A 26,080-nucleotide genomic window follows, 5' to 3' on the forward strand; every position below is an offset into this window, starting at 1 on the left:
AATGCATTTGAAAGATGAAAGTGAAAGAAGATTATGCAAGAAATTGATATAAGTATGAAAATGAATGCTTATTGTAGATTTGCCGTTTTCTTTCTTCCTTTTGTATTTTTTTTAGGTGTTGGATGGTTTTGTTTTTAATTCAGTCAGAGTGTAGATTGCACAACACGTTTTTTTTATGTTTACGTCCGAGAGGTTTGCTAAAGTTGAAAAGTCCCCTGTTGTGAAAAATTCCTGACAGCAACTATAATTTCGCTGTAGAGGACTTCTACTGTATTACTAGCCGTAGTTTGCGAAGGAGAAGGAAGTCAAGGAGAAGGAGAAGTCAATTTAGTCAGAAACTGCATGTTTCGGGATTTTGTATGCGGACTATTTCAAATTTGGTGGGCGGGATGTCAGATGTCCAGAGTCGAGTTCAGCTTGCGAGTTTTGCGGGAGAAATCTAATTTCGCTGTAGAGGACTTCTACTGTATTACTATCCTCCCAACTGATCGTTTCTTCATGTTGGACCTTCCGGATTAATCAGATTTAAGGGGCCGCATGTGGCCCCCGGGCCGTAGTTTGCGAAGGAGAAGGAAGTCAAGGAGAAGTCAATTTAGTCAGAAACCGCATGTTTCGGGATTTTGTATGCGGACTATTTCAAATTTGGTGGGTGGGATGTCAGATGTCCAGAGTCGAGTTCAGCTTGCGAGTTTTGCGATCCGCGTTAAATAAATAGATAAATGAATCAATCCCCGGCTGATGCAGGATCCAGCCCCCAGCTCCTCCTCTCCCGCATCAGGAGGGGAACACTCGCAGCCCGCGCCGCCCCTCCGCACATTCACCGACTCCACTCCGCCAGGTGGATGACACACAAACGCACCACTGTCGCCCACCCCCCCTTCAAAATGAAGCCTTTCTAACAGCGTTTCAGCATGGAGCCGCGCTACGCTTTTTGCCTTTTTCTCTTTTTCTCCTCCGGCCGGACGCGCGTTTTCTCCTCTTCAACTTCCTCCCCCGACCTGAGGCGCAATCCCTCGGGTCGTTCCGCGCACGTCGCCGCGCCCCCCGGGGAGCTCCCCGCTCGGGATTCCGGAGCGCTTGTCGGATCTACCCCGGACCCAGCCGGCTCCGAAGTCACCGCCGCGATCGCGGAAAGTTCCAGTCAAGCGGACGCATGTTGTCCCCGAGAAGACGCCGCGGACTATCAGACCAAACTTTCCGAGGCGGAAAGCGAGGAGGACGCGGATGATGCGGATTGGAGCGCCAAGGAGAACCGGATGAGGAGAAGCGCGAGGGGAGCGGAGACTTGGGCCGATCTGGGAGGAGAGGGTTCCAACGCGGAACCGCTGGAGGTTCAGCTGGCCAGCTCCACCTTCGCGCTGGCCGGGGACACGGCGCACAACCAGGCCATGGTGCACTGGTCCGGCCAGAACAGCAGCGTGAGTGTCCGCTCTCGGAATTTACGCGCGGACGTCTTTTGACGCAGTCCGCGTGCCGCGCTGACTTTTTTTTTTTTTCTTTTCGTGATTAATTTGATTGGTTTTCCTCGTCTTGACACTTTTCAGCAGAGAAAGGAAAATGCGTATTGAGATATACTGCGTTGTGACTATTGTCTTTGTCTCCTGTGCAGCGCTCCCTCGCTACATCGCGGGTTCGGTTATCGCAGCTTCAATTTTCGTCTGGATTATGGACGTAACTTTTTATATCAAGGGTTTGGTCACGATTTTTCTTCAAATTGGTTTTAGGTCGGACCGGTCAAAAATAGAAATTGGATTCATTAAAACAAAATCATCATCAGGCACATAGATTTCCATTTAGGATTATAACTCTTTAATTATTATTATATATTATGATATATATCATTATTTTGTATATTTATTAACTCTGTTTATATTGCCAGTCAAAAATACCATTTTTTATATACGGTAAATGTCAAAAAATATCCTCTTTTTCAAGTACAGATACATTGATTTAATTCATGATCATAACTTTTTCTATTGCAGGTTTTGGTTGCAATTTTTCTTATTTTCGAGTCAGACCTGTCAAAAATAGCAATTTTTTTTTAACATACAGGTAGTTCTATTAAATTCAAGCCAAGTCTTCGACATTAGATGCATGCAAGATTTATTATAAGACTTGATTAATTAAAACAATGAGGTGCTTCAAAGTAAACACCGCTTGTCCAAATAACAGCTTTGCACATCTCATTTCAGCTTTATGGTGTGGATGATGCTTTATGAACTGAATTACATTCAGCTTGCAGGTGCATTATCCAATAGAAATATGTCTCCTAATTAAGAATAATCAAAATAGGCACATTATAAATTTACCCATAACAGCTTTGCACATTTTGTTACAGCTTTATGATGTGAATGATGCTTTATGAACTGAAATAACATTTAGTTTGCAGCTGTGCATTATCAAACCAAATACATATCATCATTTAGAATTTTCCAAGAATTTGCCCAGATAGCAGCTTTACACATCTTGTTTCAGCTTTATGATGTGAATGATGCTTTATGAACTGAAATAACATTAGTTTGCAGCTGTTTATTATCAAACCAAAATATTTATCATAATTTAGAATTTTACAAGTAGGCACGTTTTGCCCACATAGCAGCTTTGCACATCTTTTTTAAGCTTTATGATGTGAATGATGCTTTATGACCTGGAATAATGTAAATTTTACAGCGGTGCATTATCAAACCAAAATATGTATCGTAATTTATGATCTTCAAAGTAGGCATATTTTGCCCAGATAACGGCAGGTTTCAACTCTTATACATCTTGTTACAACTTTATGATGTGGATGATGCTTTATAACTGGACTAATGTTCAGTTTGCAGCTTTGCATTATCAAACCAAAATATGTATCATCATTTCGAATCTTCAAAGTAGGGACCTTTTTCCCCGGTTACCGCCTTGCACATTTTCATGATGTGGATGGTGCTTCATGATGTGGAAGGACATGATGATCTTAAAAAAATCACATTGAAGGACACACAAAAGCTGTATGTGTGTATGTATATATGTATATATATATATATATATATACATATATATATATATATATATATGCGGAAAAAAAAGCGAGGGTTCTCGATTACAGGCGTACCTAATGTTTCGGTGGCAAGTGTTAATTTTCTTGAAGAAAGTGCCCTTGGATAGCTGAAGTTAGTTCCATTGAGTCGGTGTTGATTATATGCTTTTAATAATTCAACAGGCCACTTGAGAAAGAGCGCGCAAGGTGCTCCAGCGATGTTGATGGCACAAAAAGCTGCGGCGTAGCCTCTCGGAGATTTCCGCACCAGCGGAGGAGCTCGCTTCAAATCAATTGGATAGATAAAGGGCTGCGTGTGACGTTCGGGCTCGGCGGAATATGCTGCTGCCTTTTTTGATTTCCTTTCCCTTTTTCCTTGCCCTTTTCATTTTTATTCCATTTTCCCTCCCTTTCCTTTCCTTTCCTTTTTATTACATTTTCCTTCCTTTTCTTTCCTTTCTGTTCTTTCCTTTTCCTTACTTTTGCTTTCATTCCTTTCCCCTTTTCCTTTCCCTCCTCATTCTTTCCATTCCTTTCCTTTCCTTTTCCTTCCTTTCCTTTCCCTTTTTCTTTTCCCCCTTTCATTTTTATTCCATGTTCCTTTCCTTTCCTTTCCTTTCCTTTCCTTTCCTTTCCCTTTTTCTTTTCCCCCTTTCATTTTTATTCCATGTTCCTTTCCTTTCCTTTCCTTTCCTTTCCTTTCCTTTCCTTTCCTTTCCTTTCCTTTCCTTTCCTTTCCTTACCTTTCCATTTTTCTTTCCCCCCTTTCATTTTTATTCCATGTTCCTTTCCTTTCCTTTCCTTTCCTTTCCCTTTTTCTTTTCCCCCTTTCATTTGTATTCCATGTTCCTTTCCTTTCCTTTCCTTTCCTTTCCTTTCCTTTCCTTTCCTTTCCTTTCCTTTCCTTTCCTTTCCTTTCCTTTCCTTTCCTTTCCTTTCCTTTCCTTTCCAATTTTCTTTTCCCCCTTTCATTTTTATTCCATGTTCCTTTCCTTTCCTTTCCTTTCCTTTCCTTTCCCTTTTTCTTTTCCCCCTTTCCTTTCCTTTCCTTTTTTTTTTCCTTTCCTTTCCTTTCCTTTCCTCTCCTCTCCTCTCCTCTCCTCTCCTCTCCTCCTCCTCCTCCTCTCCTCTCCTCTCCTCTCCTCTCCTCTCCTCTCCTCTCCTCTCCTCTCCATTCCTTTCCTTTCCTTTCCTTTCCTTTCCTTTCCTTTCCTTTCCTTTCCTTTCCTTTCCTTTTTATTACATTTCCTTCCTTTTCTTTTCTTTCATTTCGGTTCTTTTCCTCACTTTCCTTACTACATTTTTTCCTTCTCTCCTCTCCTCTCTCCTCTCCTCTCTTTGGTAAAGAAACCAAGCAGCAGAATCAGGGCAGCAGGTCCCGGTAACCCCCTTAATAGACTTTTCGTGTCAACCGGTGAAAAGGGCAGTGGGTTATCGTGGCCTCTTCAAATATGCATGAATTTGTTTTAAGGCATCTTGCTCGCTTACGACCGACGCGGCCTCGCTATATAGGAGCCGGTTTCAAAGCAGAATGGAATGGGAGGGCATGGCGGCATCCCCGACGGGTGTCGGTCACGCAGTTCGGTGCTTCTTGAACTTTTTAGTGCCGATATAATGACCAACATTCAAATATAATACGGCAGTAGGCCCACTTATTCTTCTAAAATCTAATTTAAGGTAGTAGTGTTATTATTTAAATGGAACTAGGACAGGAAACAAATTCCTAAAGATTGAAATGTGGAGAGGGCTTTATTGCGCGCCTAAGCATATGCGTAGTGCTATTTTTAGAGGGTACGTCATCACTTTGATTTCTGACTCATCAGACAAAGAATTGTCTCAACTACAACGTGTAGCTGGATAAGACCTAATAAAATCAAAACATTTGCCAAGGAAATCACTATGATATGTTTCATGTTCCAATTCTTTTGCTCTCAGTTTGAAAATGAAAATGTCCTTTTCCTGTCACAACGTTGAAAAGCATCAAATAAGATTTGTTAATACCTGCTGAAAGGCTGTTAAAAGTACAACCTGTATAATTTATCGCCATCTAGTGGTGAACTAAGCATTTTTTTAAAACTATGCATTACAATTATTATTAGTTTTTATCAGATCAACGTGCTGTTTTCATATCAGGCCAATAGGAGGAGAGCACGGTGAAAATGCAAATTTTACACAGAAAAGAGAAATAGATGACAAACCAAGAATCAATGATTAACAGTGATGCAGTAATGGTTATTTTTTCCTATCTAGTTTTGACAAAATTCCCTGTTTTGAAGTGTGAATAAATACTGCTAATTTTTATGCTTTTGCTTTTTTCTCAACATTGGGGATCAGGAAGCTACGGAGTTAAAAAAAAAAAAAACTGAGATTTTCAGCACCGTGTTTTCTGTGTGTGAACAATGATAGACTCGGACGGCGGTTCAGTCTGCTTGCTTCTTTTCTTGAAAATAACCGTAACAACCTCCGTTAACACAAGCAATTGTTAGCTGCAACAGGCACTTGTTGCTAACAAGTCAAATCCCTCGTAAACACGCTTGTTTCTTATTTATTAAGAAAAGTACTTCTATCCTCTTTTCAATTTTTGTAAAGTGATCTTATCCAGTGGTCTCCCATGACGGAATATTTGAAGATCGCTCTCATTAACATATCTGGTGATTGCGGGCGGGCTAGCTTTGTCGTCTGCGTATTAAAATGCTATTTGTGTACGCAAGTGTAATTTTCACCTCGCTGAAGGGATCATCGCTCTTGATTTTTAATTTTCCTCATCATTTCAAGGTAGCGTTGCGTGTACACATCGACCCGGTTTTGCTCGCTTGAAGTATCACGCCCGCCGTTTCCATTTTTGCCGCACTAATCAAGCAACAAGCTTTAAGGTTTCGCAGGCGAGCCCGCAGAACACGGAGAAGACGGGTTTGAATGTTTTCTTTATTCCGAAGTGAAATGTGAGTTTAATGGGGGGGGGGGGGGGGGGGGGGGGGGTCTGGCACCGCCTTAAGCTTAAATGATTTACCAGCAGCCGCGCGTTTCATTGCTACTCTTGCCAAAAGGCCGATTCTCATCTATCTCAATATTGAGCCGATCTCAAAAGCTCGTGGCTTCTTTAAAAACTTTCATGTCGGCGTAGTTTGATGGGTTTATCCATCTTTTGGATTCCTTATCGTGCCGGTTATAAAGGGGAGGGGGAAAAAAAAAAAAAAACGCTTTTTGCCTGCCCCGAGCCGCCCCGGAGGAACCTTTGGCCAGATTTTAATAAGCTGCCTTCATCTCCAAGACTTCAACATTCAGGACCAGTTGTGCTCCTCAATTACCATGTTGAATTTGAAATTGCTCTGTTTTTTGTTTTTTTTAACCGATCCTGCCGGTTTCCTTCTCATCACCGCTCGCCGTGTGATGGATGCAGCGTCGAAAAGTGGAACGCTAACAAGTCCGAGCATCCTCATCTTATCGTTTTAGGAGCAACTAGCTGCAATTTGAATGCCTTTTAGGCGATCTCCCACTTGTCAACTTTGATGTGATAGTCGTTTGGTTGCCGTTTCGTCATCCGAGCTGCAAAATCGGCCCCGAAATAATGCCTCTTTTTTTTTTTATTTCCCCAACGTTAGAGCGTTATAATTCTCCATTTTTTTTTTAGCCAAGATCACGCTGAAAAACGCAAAAGCAAATGATAACTCATTCAGTCCTAAAGACACATTTTTTTTTAAGACATACTGTACAATTCCAGGTACATTATATGTGTTTTTATTTTTTAAGTATTTGACTTGCCCCCACCCCAGATATAAATAAGATTATTATCCATATAATTGTATACCTAAACATGTATCCTTTTTCAACATTAACAAAATAATTTAAAAAGCAATATAAATCCATTTTCAACAACTGTTAATTTTTTACAGCGTTTATGTGGGTTACAGCTTAGTCTAAAACTGAAAAAAATAACAAAGTGCCTGAAACTGCAAAAACAAATGATGAAAATTTTAATTTTAATGCAACTACACCTCATTTGGCAAGAACGAAGGCCTCCCCCCCAAAAAAAAAAAAAAAAACTACAAAAAAACATGCATGGCAGATGTATTGGACATACTAAATTGTCCTCAGGTGTGATTGGATGCATGGATGGTTGTTTGTCTCTGTGTGCTCTGTGATTGGCTGGCAACCAGTTCAGGGTGTCCCCCGCCTATTGCCTGAAGTCATCTCGGATAGGCATCAGCAAGCCTGCGACCCTTGCGGTTGGATGAATGGATAATAATATTCTCTAGAAATTTACTGCGCACACTCTTCTGCAAAGCTTTCACTGACTCATCTGATTGTCGACGTTGCCTTTAGAACAGCTCCATCTGGTGGATGCACAACGCAACCCCAGCCACTACTGTAGCTTCTATTCTATGCACCTTATAACGCGCCCTACACGTGAAAACCGTTTTAAAATAGTCCAATCATTGAAGGCGCGTTTTATAACCGCGCCTTACAGTGCCGAAAATACCGTTGTCACATAGCAGGTATCGCCAGGTAAGTAAATGTATTTTTTAGTTTTTTTGTTACACAATAGTGAGTTCAATATGTCAAAGCCGGCCTTTCGGAGCCCAACTTTTATTCGCTCGCCACATCTGGTATGGACTGAACGCTTAAAGACCTGGGACACCCGTCATATCTTGACTTTAAATCAGTCAAAGGCCAAATGTTAAGCGATCGATTCGCATGGCTCAGCAGCAAAGTTAACAGCTCCTGTCCAACGGGGATGACTGATGACTTAAATGGCAGGCGGAAGGGCCGCTTCAGAGCCGATGCAAATGTCATGCGGCAGTTTACCTCCGTGCCGAACCCTTCGCACGTAGCCAGCATTTGACTCCTCAGGAACATGCTTGAGAGGATGTCGAAAACCAATCAGCTGGCTCCCGTGATATATGGCAGCGCGTGAACTTTAGTCTTACATCATCTTGGGAAGCCGACTAGGCGGTAATGAGCGCTGACATGGAGGCGAGTGACACTTTGCAAGAGGATGAAGATGATTTTGCACTAAAGCGTTACGCGGCGGAAAGACTTCGCTAGTTTGAAAGGAAATTCACAGATTTTTTTTTTTAATGGATAAACATTTTTGACAGTCACTGAATACTAGAACTACTCAATACTGAATTATTCGCGTTAACTGAACGGAAAGGCGTAACTTGCTAGCTAGCTAGCTGCACCCTCGAATATCTAGTGTAGTTTTTAGTGTAATGTAATTACTTTGTAGCGTAGATTTAGCTAACTACAGAAATGGGCATAGAGATCATTCAGTATTGTCTAGTTCTTAACATTTTTTCAAGTTAGCCTGCTAGCAAGCTAGCTAACTACACAGTGTAGTGCTAGAAATGGTCCTAGGGATAATTCATTATTGCGTATATCTAGCTAGCTAGCAGAACTGCGTGTTTGGGTGCATAGCTTGCTAGCTAGAATGCTAGCTCCACCCCTGAATAAAAATGTTTTATGAAGTATCGTGTCGTTAATTTTTAGTGTGGATATAGCTAACTACACACTGTAGTGGCAGAAATGGGATTAGAAATAAATCAGTATTGCATATTGCTCGCTAGTCGTGAGGATTTTTGGTGGCGCAGCTTCCCTTGTTTGTTTTTTAAGTGATTCATATTTAGCTGGGTGGTTAACAATACTTCTCTGCGCTGAGTCAAATATGTAAGATCTTTCTTTCCCCTTTACGAGGTCTAAAAGTAAAAGTACAAGTTTGGAAATCTGTAGTAGCTTGTAAGTAAAATTTTTGTTTTGCTGGAAGTTTGATCTGGTTTGATAACTTGGCACGTGTTGTTTTAAAAGCAAGAACTTGCTAGCTTTTAGCGCAAACCTTTACGCTATTGAAACATGCTAGATCAAACAATGCTAGCATCATTTAGCTACATTTGTTAGCTACCAAATGTGACATTAACTGTTGATAACCGGAAAAAACCTAATCGGTTCTTCCAATTACAGCAAATTTTTGAATGCCAGGACCGTTTTGTTTCAAATTTAGCACACGATAGAGCATTTTGCCGCAAACCCTTCAGAATTTCGTGTCATCGTCGTTAAAGCTTTACATCTTTTCATATCTCTTGAATCTCACTCAATCAATCATGTTCCCAATCGCACTTCACATCTCTGCGTTTACATCTTCTTTTACGTCATATCATTATCAGATTGAAAAAAAAAACGATTTTGACAAAATAAGAAGTACAAAGAGATTTTGAAGCAATTCTGGACTCATCGTTCACAAAGAGTTCTCCTATTTTTTTGCTCACAAAACTACGGGCAACATACTAATGCGCAAGACCCGTTTGAATTGTAAACAACCAAATTCGGCGGGAATTTACGCTGTGTAAACTCGCCGACGAGCCTGGAAATGAATCAAGCCTCCGTGCCTTAAGTTATTTCTGCTCCCTGTGCAGCTCCTTCCCGCCCGAAACAGCAATGCGCATAAAGCTTTATAGATACAGTGACAATGTTATACAGGCGCCTCTGTGCCGTAGACAAAGAAAAATACTACGCGCGGAATATGATTAGTGCTAAACATATGCACTGTTAAGTAGATTTAAAGCGCAATAAAGTGCAAGGGACTAATAAAAACATCTCAGCGGTGTGCCAAGAATCTTTTGCCGTACTTCTGTATGGAAATGTGCTTGCGAAAATCCTTTTTCTCCTCTCATTAGCCAATTAATTGTAATATCCCAGCATGCTAAAAAGAGCGCTGCGACATAACCGGGCAAAGCCCGTTTATCTCCAAGTGCCTTTAGGCGGGAGATGATCCATAGGTTCCTCCGGTTAATTCTTAATCAGGTTCTTACTATTTCATGCTTCTCGCGTTCCCCACTGTGAGCGGATCCCTGGGACTAGTGGAGGCTCATGCATATGTTGCTGAGGACGGCCCTGCAGGTGTCTTTGTGATGGACAGGCTATCGGGGGGTTAGCATCAAAGACACCGGAAGGAACAAGTGCATCTATTGACTAGACAAAGGCGGGTAATCCAATGCCGTCACTGCGGCAAAGACGACCGGAGAAGAAAAGATGCGCTTTTGGAGCTTTGTGTTAAATAAAAGGGCCGTTTGGGAAACAGCGGTCGGCCGGGTTGAGCTGGGAAAAGCCGCCGCGACCTCCCGCGGCGAGGTTCCCGAGCGGCTGGTCGTCCTGCGGGCCGGGTTGTTTATTGGCAAGCTGTGTTCCCCTCGAGGGGGCTCGCGCTTCTGTGCCGAAGGCTGAGCGGAAAAATTCCGGCAAATCGGCTTAGGATGATTTGGCTAGCGCGTCGTATAACGAGCTGTGTAACTTTGTGATTCCGATCCGGTCTGAGTTTGAGTTTTTGCTATGTCTGCTTTTAATTATACGCGAGTCGAGCGTTCCCTAATGTTTACAGTATACGAGTACTTGGAAGTATTTCTCCAGTGAAAAAAATGGACATAATATTCATCCACTCCAGCTCCCCAAATATATATATATATATATATATATATATATATATATATATATATATATATATATATATATATATATATATATATATATATATATATATATATATATATATTTATATATTTATATAGTTATATATTTGTATACTGTAATTGTGGGAAAAAATAACTGAAAAAAAACACTTTTTTTTTTAGCTAATTTAGGCTAACTATCTAGCCGACTAGCCAATTAGCTAAAGGCTTCTTTGCACCCTCTGCGATCTTGTTTTGTTTTTCACTATATATATATATATATATATATATATATATATATATATATATATATATATATATCACTATATATAGTTGGCCAAAGTACAAAGAATCTGGATATTTTTTGGAGTGATTAAATGAACTCTTGTTTAACATTTTTTTTGAAGATATTCTTTGCTAATTAGCGGGCCGATTAGCTTAAATTCGCTAATTGGCGGGTGAAAGTTCTTTGCACGTTTTACTATCTATCGAACACGTTTAATTGTGCTGCTTTTCACTATATCGAGCTGGCAAAAGAGCAAAGAAGAAATACATTATTTGTCGTGATTAAATAATAATTTTCAATCCTCATGAACTCTCACGGCGCACTAATCGGAATGAATCCCAGTTAAGGTCAACGAGTAAAGGGTGCGCGGAGTCCAGCTGTTTGCTATTCGGAACATGTTCTCAGTGCAATTTACAGTCATTAAATCAATGTATTCTTGAAAACCCAAGCGTCAGAACCATTTTTGTGCTACTCTGACTTGTGATGTGGGTGCGTGTTTTTGTTGTTACCATGGAAACTCCAGGGAGACGTCATTTTCATCCGCGCTTTAGGTGGACCGCGTTACTATTTGGTTAGCTTCATTTCAACTCGTGTAATGAAGTTCATCAGCTCCTTAACAAAATCCGCCCTCTCCAAGAACCAGACGCGACTCATTTTGCATGCGCTAATTTCCATCCAGCTGACTTCGCAAACATGTTTTTAGTATGCGCGGTTGAGCTCGCGCTCTATACTCGTCTAATCTGGCCTGAACTGATCGACCCTCCCTCCGGCGGGATAAGAGTCTCGGCACTCAGCAGGTTGCTTCATCAACTCGCCGAGGTCCTCATTTAGAGGCGAGAAGCAAACTGTTTCGGATGACTTCTCAAGCATGTTTGCGTCGAGGGGGGGGGCGAGGGGGGGGGGGGGACGCTGCCTGACTTGCTTCGCCCACTGAAGCCAGACTATCAGTCACAAGCAGCTGTACTCGCGTGGACTTCTTGTATTGCTTCTTATTATCTTGTTTGTGTGCAACCCACTGCGTGCGGTTTGCGATACACTCCACTCCACAAGTATTGGAACAGTGAGGCCAATTCATTTACTTTTGCTGTTAGACTAAAGAAAAAAAAAACGTGCGTTTGACACCGAGTAAAAGGAAGGCAGGAGTCTACAGAAACATTTCGCTTGCCAATTGAAAGAGAGTTGCAAGCGCCCCGCAGCAAGATAACCCAAAACATGCTGCCAAAACAAGCGTTCAGATGGGAAATAAATGGAAGGTTTTAAATTGGCCCAAGTACGTGTCCAAACTTTTGGCTTGTAGAGTACGCTCAACAATGGGTCGGATTAAAATCCACGTCACAATTTAGCGTGTTTTCCGCATTATAAGGCACAAGCGAAAAAGCTTCCATTTTCTCAAAAGATGACTGCGCTTTATAAGCCGATTAAACGCCAGTTTTCATTTGTGGGGGGGTGAAAAAATAAAGTAACTTAATCGCAAAATAAATTCTTCAATTTTTACATCTGCATTTCACTTAAAAATGTATATATTTTTTACAGTTAAAATTGTTATAACACACTGTTTTGGATCCACATTTGGATATGCTCAAAGTTGAGTTTGACACCTGTGATGGAAACAGTATTTTAATGCACTCAAAATATTTTTTTTCCCGTTCTTCTGATAGTACTTTCCACTTTATTATTCATTTCCGATAGAAAAGTTTGACGGACTTATCTGATTATTTGATTGGCATTCCCTTTGGCGCAGCTCCATCTAGCGTATGTAGCTTCTATTCTATGCGCCTTATAATGCAGTGCACCCTATTTTTTAAAACGGTTTTAAAAGAAATCATTCATTGAAGATGCGGTTTATAATCCGGTGCGCCTTTGTAGTGTGGAAAAAATGGTACTAGAATGCATTTTTCAAAACGCAAAGGCTGCAATTATGAGGGGAAAAACAGCATTGTGTACATAAATCAGTGACAAATTAAAATAAACAAAAAACGTAAAATAAATGAGAAGAAAATACATACAGTTTAATGAATAAAATAATAAATGAAAAATTTATAATAATGTAATAAGTGAAAAACAAATGAAGAGTATACAAATTACATCAGACATACAGTATAAGAAATAAAAATAATCAGTAAAAAAAATAATAGACCAAAATAAATGTAATAAAGAAAATAAATGAAAAGGCAATATAATAAATTAAAAACAAACGCATAAACAAAAAAAACATTTGACAAAAAAAACAAAAAAAAGTAAACAGAAAAATAATATAAAATAATATAAAAATAATATAAACTCTAATATAAACTCTATTTCCTGATTTTACTTATGGCGGGTATTTTTTTTGGAGCGTGACCCCACTGATAAATGACGTAACACTAGTATAACTCCTCCCACCTTCTTATTCTATGTTTTATTCAACCACAATATTATAGAGTGCTTTTTTTTCCCCGCAACGCTAAAACACCCATATATAATCCAAAGCACACTAATGGTGAATGGGTCCATTGCCAAAGATATATTGCATGTAGAAATATCAATAAAAATGTCTTACTGTTAATTCAAATTTACGGCTTGATTATGAAAGCTATTTGCATGTTGGTAGTCGCCCCGAAGCCGCTCCCCGCATCGGCTTTTCGTCGTTTATTTTCTACATTGTGAAGTGGCTTCATAATTCAAGCTCTCGCTGACCTGCTGACGGGAAAAAAAAACACAAAAAAAAAAAACGTTCGCCACGGGAGAACCGGATCAAAAGAGAAGGCCGCATTGAAAACGCGGCCCTCGCCTAACGAGCACAATGCGATAACGCCGCGGACAAAAAAACGGCTCTCGTGGAAGTGCATTAGTAGCCGCGCGCCGGTTCATTTTCCATCCTGCACTTCGCTCGTCAGCCGGCGCGATATTACGCCCTTGAACGTGATCATTTGATTGGAGTTTCATTCTAATAGACGACGTGCTCCCCGGAGTATCATTGACGTTGGCATCATTTAAAATGGCATTTACTGCATTGTTAACCACCCGCAGGATGATATCGCTAGCTAATACCTGGCAGGATGGCGTTCTGATGTCCCGTTTTGGCGTTTTAACTGTTAACGCTAATCACTTTGTTTAATCATATAATCGCTTCCAAACTTTAAAGTGCCAAAAATTTAATTAAACTAAGCCGCTGTGTGTTAAGCGCGGCTCAATACAGGATTGATCTTATCAAAGTCCGTCCGGGTTTGAACATTGATATTCCAGCAATTCACATTTTGTCAATAATGTCTGCGGTTTTATAGTTGGACGACGGAAAAATGTCGAGAGTGGAGGCGCGGTAGTGCTGTAGAAGAGTTTTCTCAATTTTATTCAACTGTTTGACTAAAGGGGCCTCTAGAAATGTACTCAAGTACTTCAGTACTCAAATAATCAATTACTTTAGGTAATTAACCCATGTGTCGTATTTTGACCATTTTTGGCTCATTTTCTTCCGCATCATTCTTTTAACTAAGGGATGGCACAATCCTGGTAGTTTGTTAACTAAGTGGTCTTCCCATGTTGACACGTTGTCAGCATCGGGGTGAAATTTCAGCTCCCTAGTGTCTTTTTTCAACGCTTTCTCAAACTGCCTTTGATGTAAAGAACAAAGAATTAGACAAAATACAGCACATATTTGGACCATTTTGGGTCATTTTGTTCCGCGCATCATTCTGTAGTATTTTACCCTAGGGATAGCACAACTCTGACATGTTGTCACCATTTGGGTGAATTTTCAGCTCCCTAGTGTCTTTTTTCAATGCTAGTTTTTGGACCATTTTGGGTCATTTCTTCCGCATCATTCTGCAGTATTTTAGCCTAGGGATAGCACAACTTTGACATATTGTCACCAGTTGGGTGAAATTTCAGCTCCCTAGTGTCTTTTTTAAATGCTTTCCCTTTGATATAACTGCTTTTGATGTAAAGAACAAAGAATTAGACAAAATACTGAACGTTTTTGGACGATTTTGGGTCATTTTCTTCCGCATCATTCTGCAGTATTTTAGCCTAGGGATAGCACAACTTTGACTTATTGTCACCATTTGGGTGAAATTTCAGCTCCCTAGTGTCTTTTTTAAATGCTTTCCCTTTGATATAACTGCTTTTGATGTAAAGAAAAAAGAATTAGACAAAATACCGCACGTATTTGGACCATTTTGGGTCATTTTCTTACGCATCATTCTGTAGTATTTTTGCCGAGGGATAGCACAACTTTGACATGTTGTCACCATTTGGGTGAAATTTCAGCTCCCTAGTGTCTTTTTTAAATGCTTTCCCTTCGAGATAACTGCTTTTGATGTAACAAACAAAGAATTAGACAAAATACTGCGCATATTTGAACCATTTTGGGTCATTTTCTTCCGCATCATTCTGCAGTATTTTAGCCAAGGGATGGCAGACTCCCGGTAGTGTGATAACTAAGTGGTCGTTATATGTTGAACTTTGACACGGTCGCCATCTGGGTGAAATTTCAGCTCCCTAGTGCGTTCTTTCAATGCTTTCCCTTTCATATAACTGCCTTTGATGTAAAAAACAAAGAATTAGACGAAATACCGTACGTATTTTGACCAATTTGTTTTTTTTTAATTGGCCCGATACCAACCCTTGTCATCGATACTCGCCCATCTCTAGTATAGCGTGTTAAGTTACGAAAAAAACGTATCGAAAGCGGTCCGTGAAACTCGCACGACTCGCGTAATTAATAGCCGTATAGCGCACACCCCAACACGCGTGGCCCCGATAAATATTTGTCTTATTTATTAATATTCCCATCATCAAAGCCCGCTCTGATTGCTTTCACCGAGTCATCCATCTGTTTAATTTCACTTTGCCAAACGCCACGACACTTTTATTGATGAGCCAACTTTCATCCCAATGGCTGATAAGAGCGGATCAGCGGCTCACTGGGAGTTGTAATGAATTTTAATGCGCTCGCCATCTCTGCTTTCATTTGTCACAGGTGTTCATACTTGACTAATAGAAGCGAGACCCCCACCCCCAAACAAACACCCACCCACCCACCCACCCCTTCTGCTTTATTGATAAGCAAACGTGGCTCATTCTTCCGTGCGCGCAACAGCTTCATTTGGCGCTAGTCATCTCTCCAGCCTAATCCCCTTAAACCTCCATTAAGCTTCTATTCATTCCCGTATAATGACTGCAGTCGTCCCAGTCCATTTTACCTCCAAGGTTTAAGATTTACAAAGGATTAGAGAGCGCCGAATCTATTTGCTTGCTCTCGGATGCCGGCTAATCCGGCGGATATGTCGAGGAGAGCGCACTTGAACGGGGTCGCCCCTTTTCCAGATGACACCTTTGTTGCAAGGCAAAAAGGGGGAATAAGAATCGGGATTCAGCCTCGCGCCCGTCGCGTCGTTTGATTCCGCGTTAGCCGAGCTAGCTTCAAACACCCGCTCCTCTACAAAGTGAATAATGCATCCGCGCGTTGATGTGTTTAACGGCCCCCGCCCGCGGAAAAGTTTGCGTATATGACGCACGCCGCTGACATTTGGCTGGATCGGGCCCAGAAAAAATATCCGACGCACCGGGAGGGGCGTTTGAACGATTCGTCCCCGCGCGTGACTTTTTTTCCCAATGAGCGCCACTTGTCCATCAGGGAGCGGCGCTGGGAGGATGCAAAGGGCATTTTATTGGAACCGGGTTCCGACTGATTTTGATGTGTCGCTCCGAGCTCGGGAAAAGCTCCGGGCTTTAGCTTTAAACGCTGGAAATCGAAGCCGTCGCTTGAACGGCCCTATACGGATATAAATAATTCTACTATTGATTTGTATGTTCTTCAAATTGCTGGCTTTAAAGGAAACTTTTTACACCGTCGGGGCTTTATCGACGAGTTAAAAAAACACATCGGTCCAAAAATGAAGCAATATGGATTTTAAAAACTTTTTTACGGACTCTTAGTTGTCGAAATTATCCGATTAATCGAGGACTAATCGATTATGAAATCGGCACGCTCAGTACCAGACGATTTTGGAACTTCCTCAAGCTCAACGCTGAAAAATGAGAAAAATATATAAATAGATACCTAGTAGTAAATTCTGGACTTTTACAAAAGAATAAAAACATTTTGGGGAGCGAATGAGTTAATTGACAACTATTTTAATCATTAAGGAATCGTTTGGAGACACTATTTAACTTCAAGTTGTCAGTAGTCATTATTCTCATGTTATTTACACAACTTTTAATCGATTAGTTGTCGATTAATCGAGTAATTTCGACAACTATTTTAATCGTCAAGGAATCGTTTGGAGACACTATTTAACTTCAAGTTGTCAGCAGTCATTATTCTTACGTTCTCATTTACAAAACTTTTAATCGATTAGTTGTCGATTAATCGAATAATTTTGACAACTATTTTAATCATCAAGGAATTGTTTGGAGACACTATTTAACTTCAAGTTGTCAGCAGTCATTATGCTCATGTTCTCATTAACAAAACTTTTAATCGATTAGATGTCGATTAATCGAATAATTTCAACAACTATGAGTACGTAAAAAAGTTTTTTAAATCCATATTTTGGTTCATTTTTGGACCAATGTGTTTTTTAACTCTACTGGTATAAAAAGTCCGGGTGAAATTGTGGAAATTATTCGATTAATCGACAACGAATCGATTACGAAATAAGCGATTGTATTTTCAACACTTATATGGGGACTATTTATGTTACTTTAAATAATCCCAAACATGTTAAAGGTTTTTTAATTGGTTTGCAGCACTAATCGTCTTTTTTTTGGTTTGTTTTGTTTCAGGTTAGCATGGTATAGTGAGAATTTATTTCATTTAAGAAAAAGCCATTGAAAAATTCTAGTGTTTTTGATGTCCCGGTTCAATGAATCCAGTCATTCACCACCATGGATGGCTACAGAGGTGTAAGATTGATTTTTACTGGACTGGCAGTGAATACGTTTACTCATTCACTGCCATTGACAGCTAATCCCGTCGAAAATCCATTCGAACTGACAGTGAATGAGTTCGTGCCATTTTAAATCAGTTCCTATTTATGTAAGATTCAAACAAATTGAGTGACAAGTTTGGCGATGGAACCTTATAGAAAATAAATATATGCCTATAAATGTGTAAATGAAGTGCAAAAAAAAAAAAAAAAACAAGTGTGTGCAAGTGTGAGATGGCTGATGAAAAACTACCGCTTCAGATATACATTTACAACCGTATGCTTATTATTTATGGGAACGAATCCATAAAGACTGGAATCAATTGCGTCTATCCGATCCAGAGATGATTCTTTAAAAGTTGAGCTTGGTTAAATAAATAAAAAGAGTTAGCAGCTTGTTTCTTTACACAATGACTCATTGCTCTCTAGCGGGACATCACACGTCCTCCAAACAGTCGTAACACTTGATAATCAGAAGATAGGAATGAAAAAAAAAAAGAAAAAGAAAGAAGCGGAGGAGGCACAATGGAAGCTAACCCAGGAGAGCGATGCCATCAGCAGATTTTATGATTGCTCGGCGCGAGACGCGTCCCCGCTGGAGACGTTCATTTGTACGAAAAGGTGAAGGGCAGCGCGTCGGCTCGCGGCTTCTTGTCTTACTTCCGAGGCTAGCTAACGACTCGCGCAGGGAAACCGAAAAAAAAAAAAAAAAACTCACTGCATTTTCGCACCCGAAAAACCCAAGACAAAGAAACGTCTCGTTTACAATTTATTCCCGTTAATACTGTAAGTAATGAAGAAGGAAACGGACAGTTTTACGCGCCTATAAAGTAAAGACCGGTGTATCCCGTGACATCTTTTATGATGCTCCACTAGAAAAGATGTCCCCGATATTTACGAGGCCCGCTGTCTGTGTCGGTTGAGCGATGGCGTCATTTGGGCGACGACGTGAATATATGACATTGCAGCATGTATATTTAAATTTCAAAGCTTCAATCCACTCAAGTGGAATATGTGTGCCGTGTTTCCTAGGTGATCCTCATGCTGACCAAATATTACGACTTCAGCTCGGGCAGAGTGACGGAGAGTTCTTTGTGGAGGTAAGATCATGGACGGACGTGGAAATTTCTCTTCACCCTTCTGTGGTATTTTGACCATTTTTGGTCATTTTCTTCCATACCATTAGAATAGAGTGATAATTAAGGGGTCGTGACATGTTTTCACCATCCGGGGGGAAATTTCAGCTCCCTAGCGTCTTCTTTCAATGATTTCCTTTTAATGTAAAATGACTTTGATGTAAAGATCAAAGGGTTTGACAAGAAGTGTGATATTTTGACCATTTTTTGGTCATTTTCTTCCACATCATTTGATTAGAGTGAGAACTAAGTGGCTGTGCCATGTTGTCACCCTCCGGGTGAAATTTCAGCTCCCTGGAGTTTTCTGTCAGTGATTTCTAATGATATTTAATTCACTTTGACAGAAGAATACAGTTCTCGCAGTATCTTCGCTAAGGAATGGCACAATTCTGGCCGTGTGAAAGCGACGTGGTCGCGCCATGTTGAAATTTGACATGTTGTCACCATCTGGGTGAAAATTTCAGCTCCCTGGAGTTTTCTTTTAGTGCTTTCTATTGACGTTTGATTCCTTTTCATAAAAAGATCAAAGGATAATACAAAAATACAAAAGAAATGGCACATTTTGGAGAATGTGATAACTAAGTGGCCGTGCCATGTTGTCACCTTCCGGGTGAAATTTCAGCTCCCTGGAGTTTTCTTTCAGTGATTTCTAATGATGTTTGATTCCCTTTGACAGAAAGCTCCAAGGATTAGACAAAAATACAGTTCTCGCAGTATCTTCGCTAAGGAATGGCACAATTCTGGTCGTGTGATAACGACGTGGTCACGCTGTCACCTTTCGGGTGAAATTTCCAGCTCCCTAGAGTTTTCTGTCAGTGATTTCTAATGATGTTTAATTCCCTTTGACAGAAAGCTCCAAGGATTAGACAAAAATACAGTTCTCGCAGTATCTTCGCTAAGGAATGGCACAATTCTGGCCGTGTGATAACGACGTGGTCACGCAATATTGAAATTTGAAATGTTGTCACCATTTGGGTGAAATTTCAGCTCCCTAGAGTTTTCTTTTGGTGCTTTCTATTGATGTTTGATTCCTTGTGATAGAAAGATCAATTGATAATACAAAAATACAAGTAGTACAGTATCTTTGCCAAGAAATGGCACATTTTGGGGAATGTGATAACTATGTGGTCGTGCCATGTTGAAATTTGACATGTCACCATCTGGGTGAAATTTCAGCCCCCTAGTGTCTGGGTTAATGATTTAATTGGACAAAATGTGCGATATTTTGACCATTTTTGGTCATTTTCTTCCACATCATCCTCGCAGTATCTTCGTCAAGGGATGGCTCACTTCCGGTACGTAAGTGGTCTTCCCGTGTTAAACTAACATGTAATCATCTTATGGGTGAATTTTCAGCTCCATAGTGTCTCCTCTCAACGCTTTCCCTTTGACGTGCAAAATCGAAAGCTTGGACGCAATACCGCACAAAAGCGCGAGTCAAGTACAAAAACGCGGCCCGCAAGGCTCAAGAGAAATAATAACAATAATTATTGTAATAATGCGAACTTGTCCCCTCACTAGGCATGCTACACGGGATATTCTTGTTTATTTTGATAATTAGAGAAATCTCCATTCATCTAGCAAATTGCTTGCAGAATTCTGCTGTTGCAATTTTCCGCCTGCCTGACATGCTTAATGATACTATCAGCGTCGGAACGGCTAGGTGTCGCTCCCTTCTCCCCCCCTTCACCGTATCCTCTTAATTGAATTTCAGATCCACCGATTACGGCAGCACCTACGAGAAACTTAATGAGAAAACGGGGCCCAAGACCATCCTCAGCTACTTGTACGTCAGTCCCAACAACAAACGCAAGGTAATCCGCCAAGAAAGAACCCCCGCCTCCCAGAAAATCCCGCCTGTCGGGAATCATCATCCCCGCGCGCGGGTTGCTATCATTTTCACCGCAAAGCAGCCCGGCGGGAGGCGGCGGCGGCGCGGGTGTGCGCGCGGGAGCGCAAGCGAGCCCTCCGGCGCGGTAGCTGTCAGCTCGGCCCGCTGATCCCCGCCGTCTCCTTTCTCCTCTCATTTCAGATCATGCTACTGACCGACCCCGAGGTGGAGAGCAGCCTGCTCATTAGCCTTGACGAGGGGGCGTCCTATCAGAAACACAGCTTAGCCTTTGATATCCTCAGTCTTCTTTTCCACCCCGAGCAGGAGGACTGGATCCTGGCTTACAGCCACGACCAAAAGGTAACACCCGAAGCTGTCAGATGGCGTCAAAACGGCGGGAGGAAAGTGGAAAAAAAAAAAAGCAGAGTTAACACAATCTCCGGATGGGAGTAAAAGGTGATGCTGAGCGTGCGCTTGTTAGTTTCATGAAAGATTTCGGTCGGGTTTCGGGGTGGCGCCAACGGGACATTGGCGCATTGAAATCAGTTCAATTCGCTTCGCTCTGAGCCCTAATTTGATGAGAAGAAGAAGCTTTGCGCTCAGTTGAAGTATACCGTCAACTTGCTAGCTTAATGCTAGCATTAAAATAATGGCTTGCGCATGTCGCATTTTGCTGATTTTTATACCTTTTCCAAAATCTATTCTATTGGTCAGTTCATGTGCGACAGGGATGTTTTATTCATTTTTTTTTACTTTTACCAATTATTGACCAATCATAAGTGTTGAATAGTGCTCGTTTCGTCTTTAGTTTCTCTTGAAAATCAGGATTCAGTTCGATTCGCTTCACAATAAGCCTTACTATAATAAACAAATGTTCAAAAAAGAAGCTTTGCGCACAGTTGAGGGTTACCATCAACTAGCTAGCTTCATGCTAACGTTTAAACAATGGGTTAGCATATCTCTCAGTCGCATTTTCGTGATTTTTATACTTGTTCCAAAATCTATTCTATTGGTCAGTTCATGTGCGACAGAGATGTTTTAGTCATATTTTTTTTTTTTACTTTTACCAATTATTGACCAATCATAAGTGTTGAATATTGCTCTTTTGCGTTTCACAACCACTTTCGTCTTTGGTGTCTCTTGAAAATCGAGGATTTTTTCAATAAGAGTATTCAGTTCGATTCGCTTCAAAATAAGCCTTACTATAATAAACAAATGTTCAAAAAAGAAGCTTTGCGCACAGTTGAGGGTTATCATCAACTAGCTAGCTTCATGCTAACGTTTAAACAATGGGTTAGCATATCTCTCAGTCGCATTTTCGTGATTTTTATACTTGTTCCAAAATCTATTCTATTGGTCAGTTCATGTGCGACAGAGATGTTTTAGTCATATTTTTTTTTTTTTTACTTTTACCAATTATTGACCAATCATAAGTGTTGAATATTGCTCTTTTGCGTTTCACGACCGGTTTCGTCTTTGGTGTCTCTTGAAAATCGAGGATTTTTTCAATAAGAGGATTCAGTTCGATTTGCTTCACAACAAGCCTCACTATAATGAGCGAATGTTCAAAAAAGAAGCTTTGCGCACAGTTGAGGTATACCATCAACTAGCTAGCTTAATGCTAACGTTAAAACGTTTGGTGAATTTTGGTGAATTTCATACTTTTCCAAAAATCTATTCAATAGGTCAATCCATGTATGGCAGTGCTTTTTTCGATGAACAAATTCCAAAACAAGAAACCTGGGCTGTTTTTTTTTTTTTTTTTTTGCCACTCACAGTTAAAGCATATCATGAACAAGCTAGCTTAATGCAAATGCTAACAGCACTAGTATATTGCTAAAGTCACATTTTGGTGAATTTCATACTTTGTTAAAAATCTCATCCAGTCGGATTTAAAAAAAAAAATTGAATAGCTGACTCAATATACAATCCCTTATGTATTTTCCTGAAATATTTACAGAAATCAATATTTTTTAAAACGGTTTCTACTTTTTAAATGATTTCAATATTTCATGTATCCCCTGCAGTACTTTCCTATGCCCCCAGGTGGTACATGTACCCCTGTTTGAGAATCGTCGTACAAGAATAGCACTTCACAGTCATATAATATTTCTAATGCTTTTCTTTTTTTGAATTTTCCGATCCTCAGCGACTGTTTGAAACGTGGCCTCGCATACTTGAAAACTCTTTGTAAGTGCGCTGAATAAAATGAATAAGTCGCCCGGAAAAAAAAGGTGAAAGAAATTTAGTCATAGGTGTAATGGCATGAAAAAAAATCTGCACGTAATTAACACGACCCCAAATAGATTTGCACTTGTCTCGCTTAAATCTGGTCTCCTAGCAACAAGAGGCACCAAAACGGGAAAAAATACCTCGAATGACTTGGACATTTGATTTTTTTGCTGATATGTCCCCGCCTTAACGCACTCGGTTGTTCCGGTTCTCAACGATTGTTTCGGTCCGCTTAGCGAGCCGCTTATTTGTACACAAGTCATTTAAAAGCGAATTTTCCAATTCTTGAATTTTACAGCTCGCGAGCGGTTAACACGCACCGTTGCGCATCATCCCCCGCCGCGCTCTCATATTTCCACAACACGTCACATCGGCTTTGCGTCCGATGACCCCGCCATTAATCTCAAATCGGGTTCCCCGCGCGAGATCGTAACCGCCGATGACATCGCGGGTAAAACTAACGGGGGCGGGGTTACGTCGGCCTGACCTTGCAAACGACGCCGCGTGATATCGATGCGAGGGGCCTGGGTTAGTTGGCGAGAAGCCCGCTGTCCGCTTCGCTCAACGCCGGAGACGTCAAACGGCTCCCGCCCCCCGGCCGCCCATTGCGGGACTTGATATCGAGAGAGGCGAGCGGGCGAGGTGCGAGAAGTGAGATAAATGGTGCGCTGAGGAGATGAAAGCCTCATGGACAAAGCGTCCTCCGCCCCAATAAAGATGCGCTGGACAAGTTTGCCCCGCGGTCATTCCGTATGTCTTTGTAAAGCCCAATTTCAGCCTCGCTTTCATCACTCCCGCCGCGCGATTACTCTTGGATCGGTTTCATTTTCCATTTATCGATTGTCTTGTCTCGTCTTTTAAAAGTTGCAAGCGGCGAGATGAGAGGGAAAAAAAAAAAAATCACGCGAAGCCTCGTAAGAGCCATTTGGCGCTAACGGGCAAACGGTGTGAATAGTTAAACGGGTGCTTTCACACTCCCTTTGGTTAGCTTTGGTTTTTTTAGCGAGAAAGATGTCTGACCTTGATCTGAGCCGCGCGGCAAATGAACCAATTAGATTTGTCCCTTTAGCGTCGTAACGATGATGTAACCGCGTGGAAAGCGTCAGAGTCGCCAAGCGCCAGTTCATTTCGCTTAGTATCGCTTTTAAGTGAGCCGAGAAGGATCGTTTGCGATTTTTCGGTGACGTGTTGCGGAAAGCTCAACCGCGTTGTCTGTTTTCGATGAGGAAAGAAAAAAATCATATCAACTGCAAAGTTTTTTCCTGCGTAAAGTCTGTTTAGCTTAATGCTAACGATCAAAAATAACCTTTTTTTTCTTTAGTTTTTTTTCTTTTAGTTTTTCTTTAATGTTGAACTTATAATACGGAAAATACATTTGATTGCAGGAGGTCGGCTACTAGAAAAATAGTTCCTTGGGCGAAAAAATGATTTGAATGAAAAGTACTTCCGATTTTGACATTTTTACCCGCTCGCATTTTCATGTAGACGAGCCCTTAAAAAGCATGTTTTTCTTGATCTACTTCTGGATCGTGTTCAACAATTACCTGTATTCCTTCACTATCAGAGTACAGTGGTACCTCGGTCTTTGAACGCCTCTTTACTCGACGAAATCGGTGCTCGACCAAAAAAATCAAGTAGGTAATGCATCGGACGTCGATCAGATTTTCGGTGCTCGACTAGCCGAGCCTAGCCGAGCCTAGCCGAGCCGAGCCGAGCCGAGCCGAACGCGCTCCTCGGCTCTTTTCGGCCGACCCGAACGCGCTCCTCGGCTCTTTTCGGCCAGTTCAAGCGCCAGTTCAACTCAGACCGCCAACGGAGTAAGGCTTACGCAGTTTGTTTGAGTACGTATTTCTTCCCAATTTTCAACTTTTTTCTGTTGCGCTAGCCCTTAATGATGGGTCCTAAGAGAGATAGTGATAAGGGGAAGGCAAAGAGAAAAACAGTGAGGACCACTATCGAACGGAAGAAAGAAATAATAGCAGAATATGAAAGTGGTCTACGGGTGTCCGACCTCGCATCGAAGTACGAAATGGCAAAGTCAACCATTTCCACTATCTTGAAGCATAAGGAAGTGTTAAAGAAAGCTGATGTTGCAATGGGAGTGACAGCAATTAGTAAGCAAAGGCAATGAAAGGGGATTCCCCTTCCAAGGATTAACCCTCCCTCCCGTCCTCGCCGCATCCATTCCCGTATGCCATCAGCCACTCTCCAAAACGTAAGTAAATTATACAAAATGCTTAATAATGCTTTATATATCTTTATCATGTACCGCTTGTGCACATTTACGTCCTCATTGTTGTTTAGATACATGTTCTTATAATATTTTAGGTATTTTTCTTAATGGTAAAAACGGATTAAAATAGTTTCCATTATTTCTTATGGGAAAAATTGTTTCGGTGTTCGAACAAATCGGTGCTCAACCACCACCTCGGAACGGATTATGGTCGAGTACCGAGGTACCACTGTAAATGATAAAAATAAACAAATCAACCAAACATACTGAAAATGCTTTCGAATCCGGTTGAACTCATTCGCTGCCATTGACGTCCACAGATGTAAAAAATCCATTTTTTCTGGGCTGCCACTGACAGTGATAAGCATACTCGTTTCCTGTCTTTACAGTACGATAAAGGTTTTTAAATTAACGGTTAAAACATCAATTCCGTTATGTCTACTTTTCCATCCATTTTTTCTGGGCTGCCACTGACAGTGATAAATACACTCGTTTCCTGTCTTTACAGTACAATAAAGGTTTTCAAATTAATGGTTAAAACATCAATTCCGTTGTGTCTACTTTTTTCGTATAAAAAGCGCATTACCGCCATGAGCATTGTCACGTCGTGACTCTTATTGTGCCAATTGTCACGCTGTGTGGGTTGGAATTTAAAAAACAGATGTGTTTCTCTTGTTTATCCTTTCAAGCGTTTTCGGGAAATTTTCCCAGCCGACTGTTAGCGAAAAGCACTCTACACCCCGGATTGGTCGCCAGTTAATCACATATATCGAGAAAGACAACCGTTTACAACCATAGCGAGCGCAATTGTTTCAGCGCCGACTGTGTGTACCACTACACTGTAGCTGACCTCGGAATTAAAAAAAAAAAGAACACTGAAAATAGAACAGCGTGTGTGCAAATGTAGAGCCCAGCATGGGGGCAAAAAAAAAGTTTACAATGACAGAAAACTAATGTATTCCCTCTCGCCAATTAATAAGCCGGAATGCCGCTGAG

General features: G+C 41.0%; 1 protein-coding gene across 2 annotated transcripts in view; it reads left to right on the forward strand.

Moving 5' to 3' along the window:
- Window positions 1-825: 825 nt before the first annotated feature.
- Window positions 826-26,080, forward strand: part of LOC148419885 (VPS10 domain-containing receptor SorCS1-like) — a 73,506-nt gene continuing 48,251 nt past the window's right edge. For both annotated transcript variants that reach the window (XM_088421871.1, XM_088421872.1), the window contains exons 1-4: window positions 826-1,418; window positions 18,685-18,752; window positions 20,503-20,602; window positions 20,821-20,979. In XM_088421871.1, the coding sequence (XP_088277997.1) occupies window positions 912-1,418; window positions 18,685-18,752; window positions 20,503-20,602; window positions 20,821-20,979 (834 nt within the window). In that variant the 5' untranslated portion in view covers window positions 826-911. The remainder of the gene's footprint in view (window positions 1,419-18,684; window positions 18,753-20,502; window positions 20,603-20,820; window positions 20,980-26,080) is intronic.

This window comes from Hippichthys cyanospilos, chromosome 8 (genome assembly GCF_059441005.1).
Source record: "Hippichthys cyanospilos isolate Australia breed blue-spotted pipefish chromosome 8, RoL_Hcya_1.0, whole genome shotgun sequence".
Taxonomy (NCBI): Eukaryota; Metazoa; Chordata; class Actinopteri; order Syngnathiformes; family Syngnathidae; genus Hippichthys; species Hippichthys cyanospilos.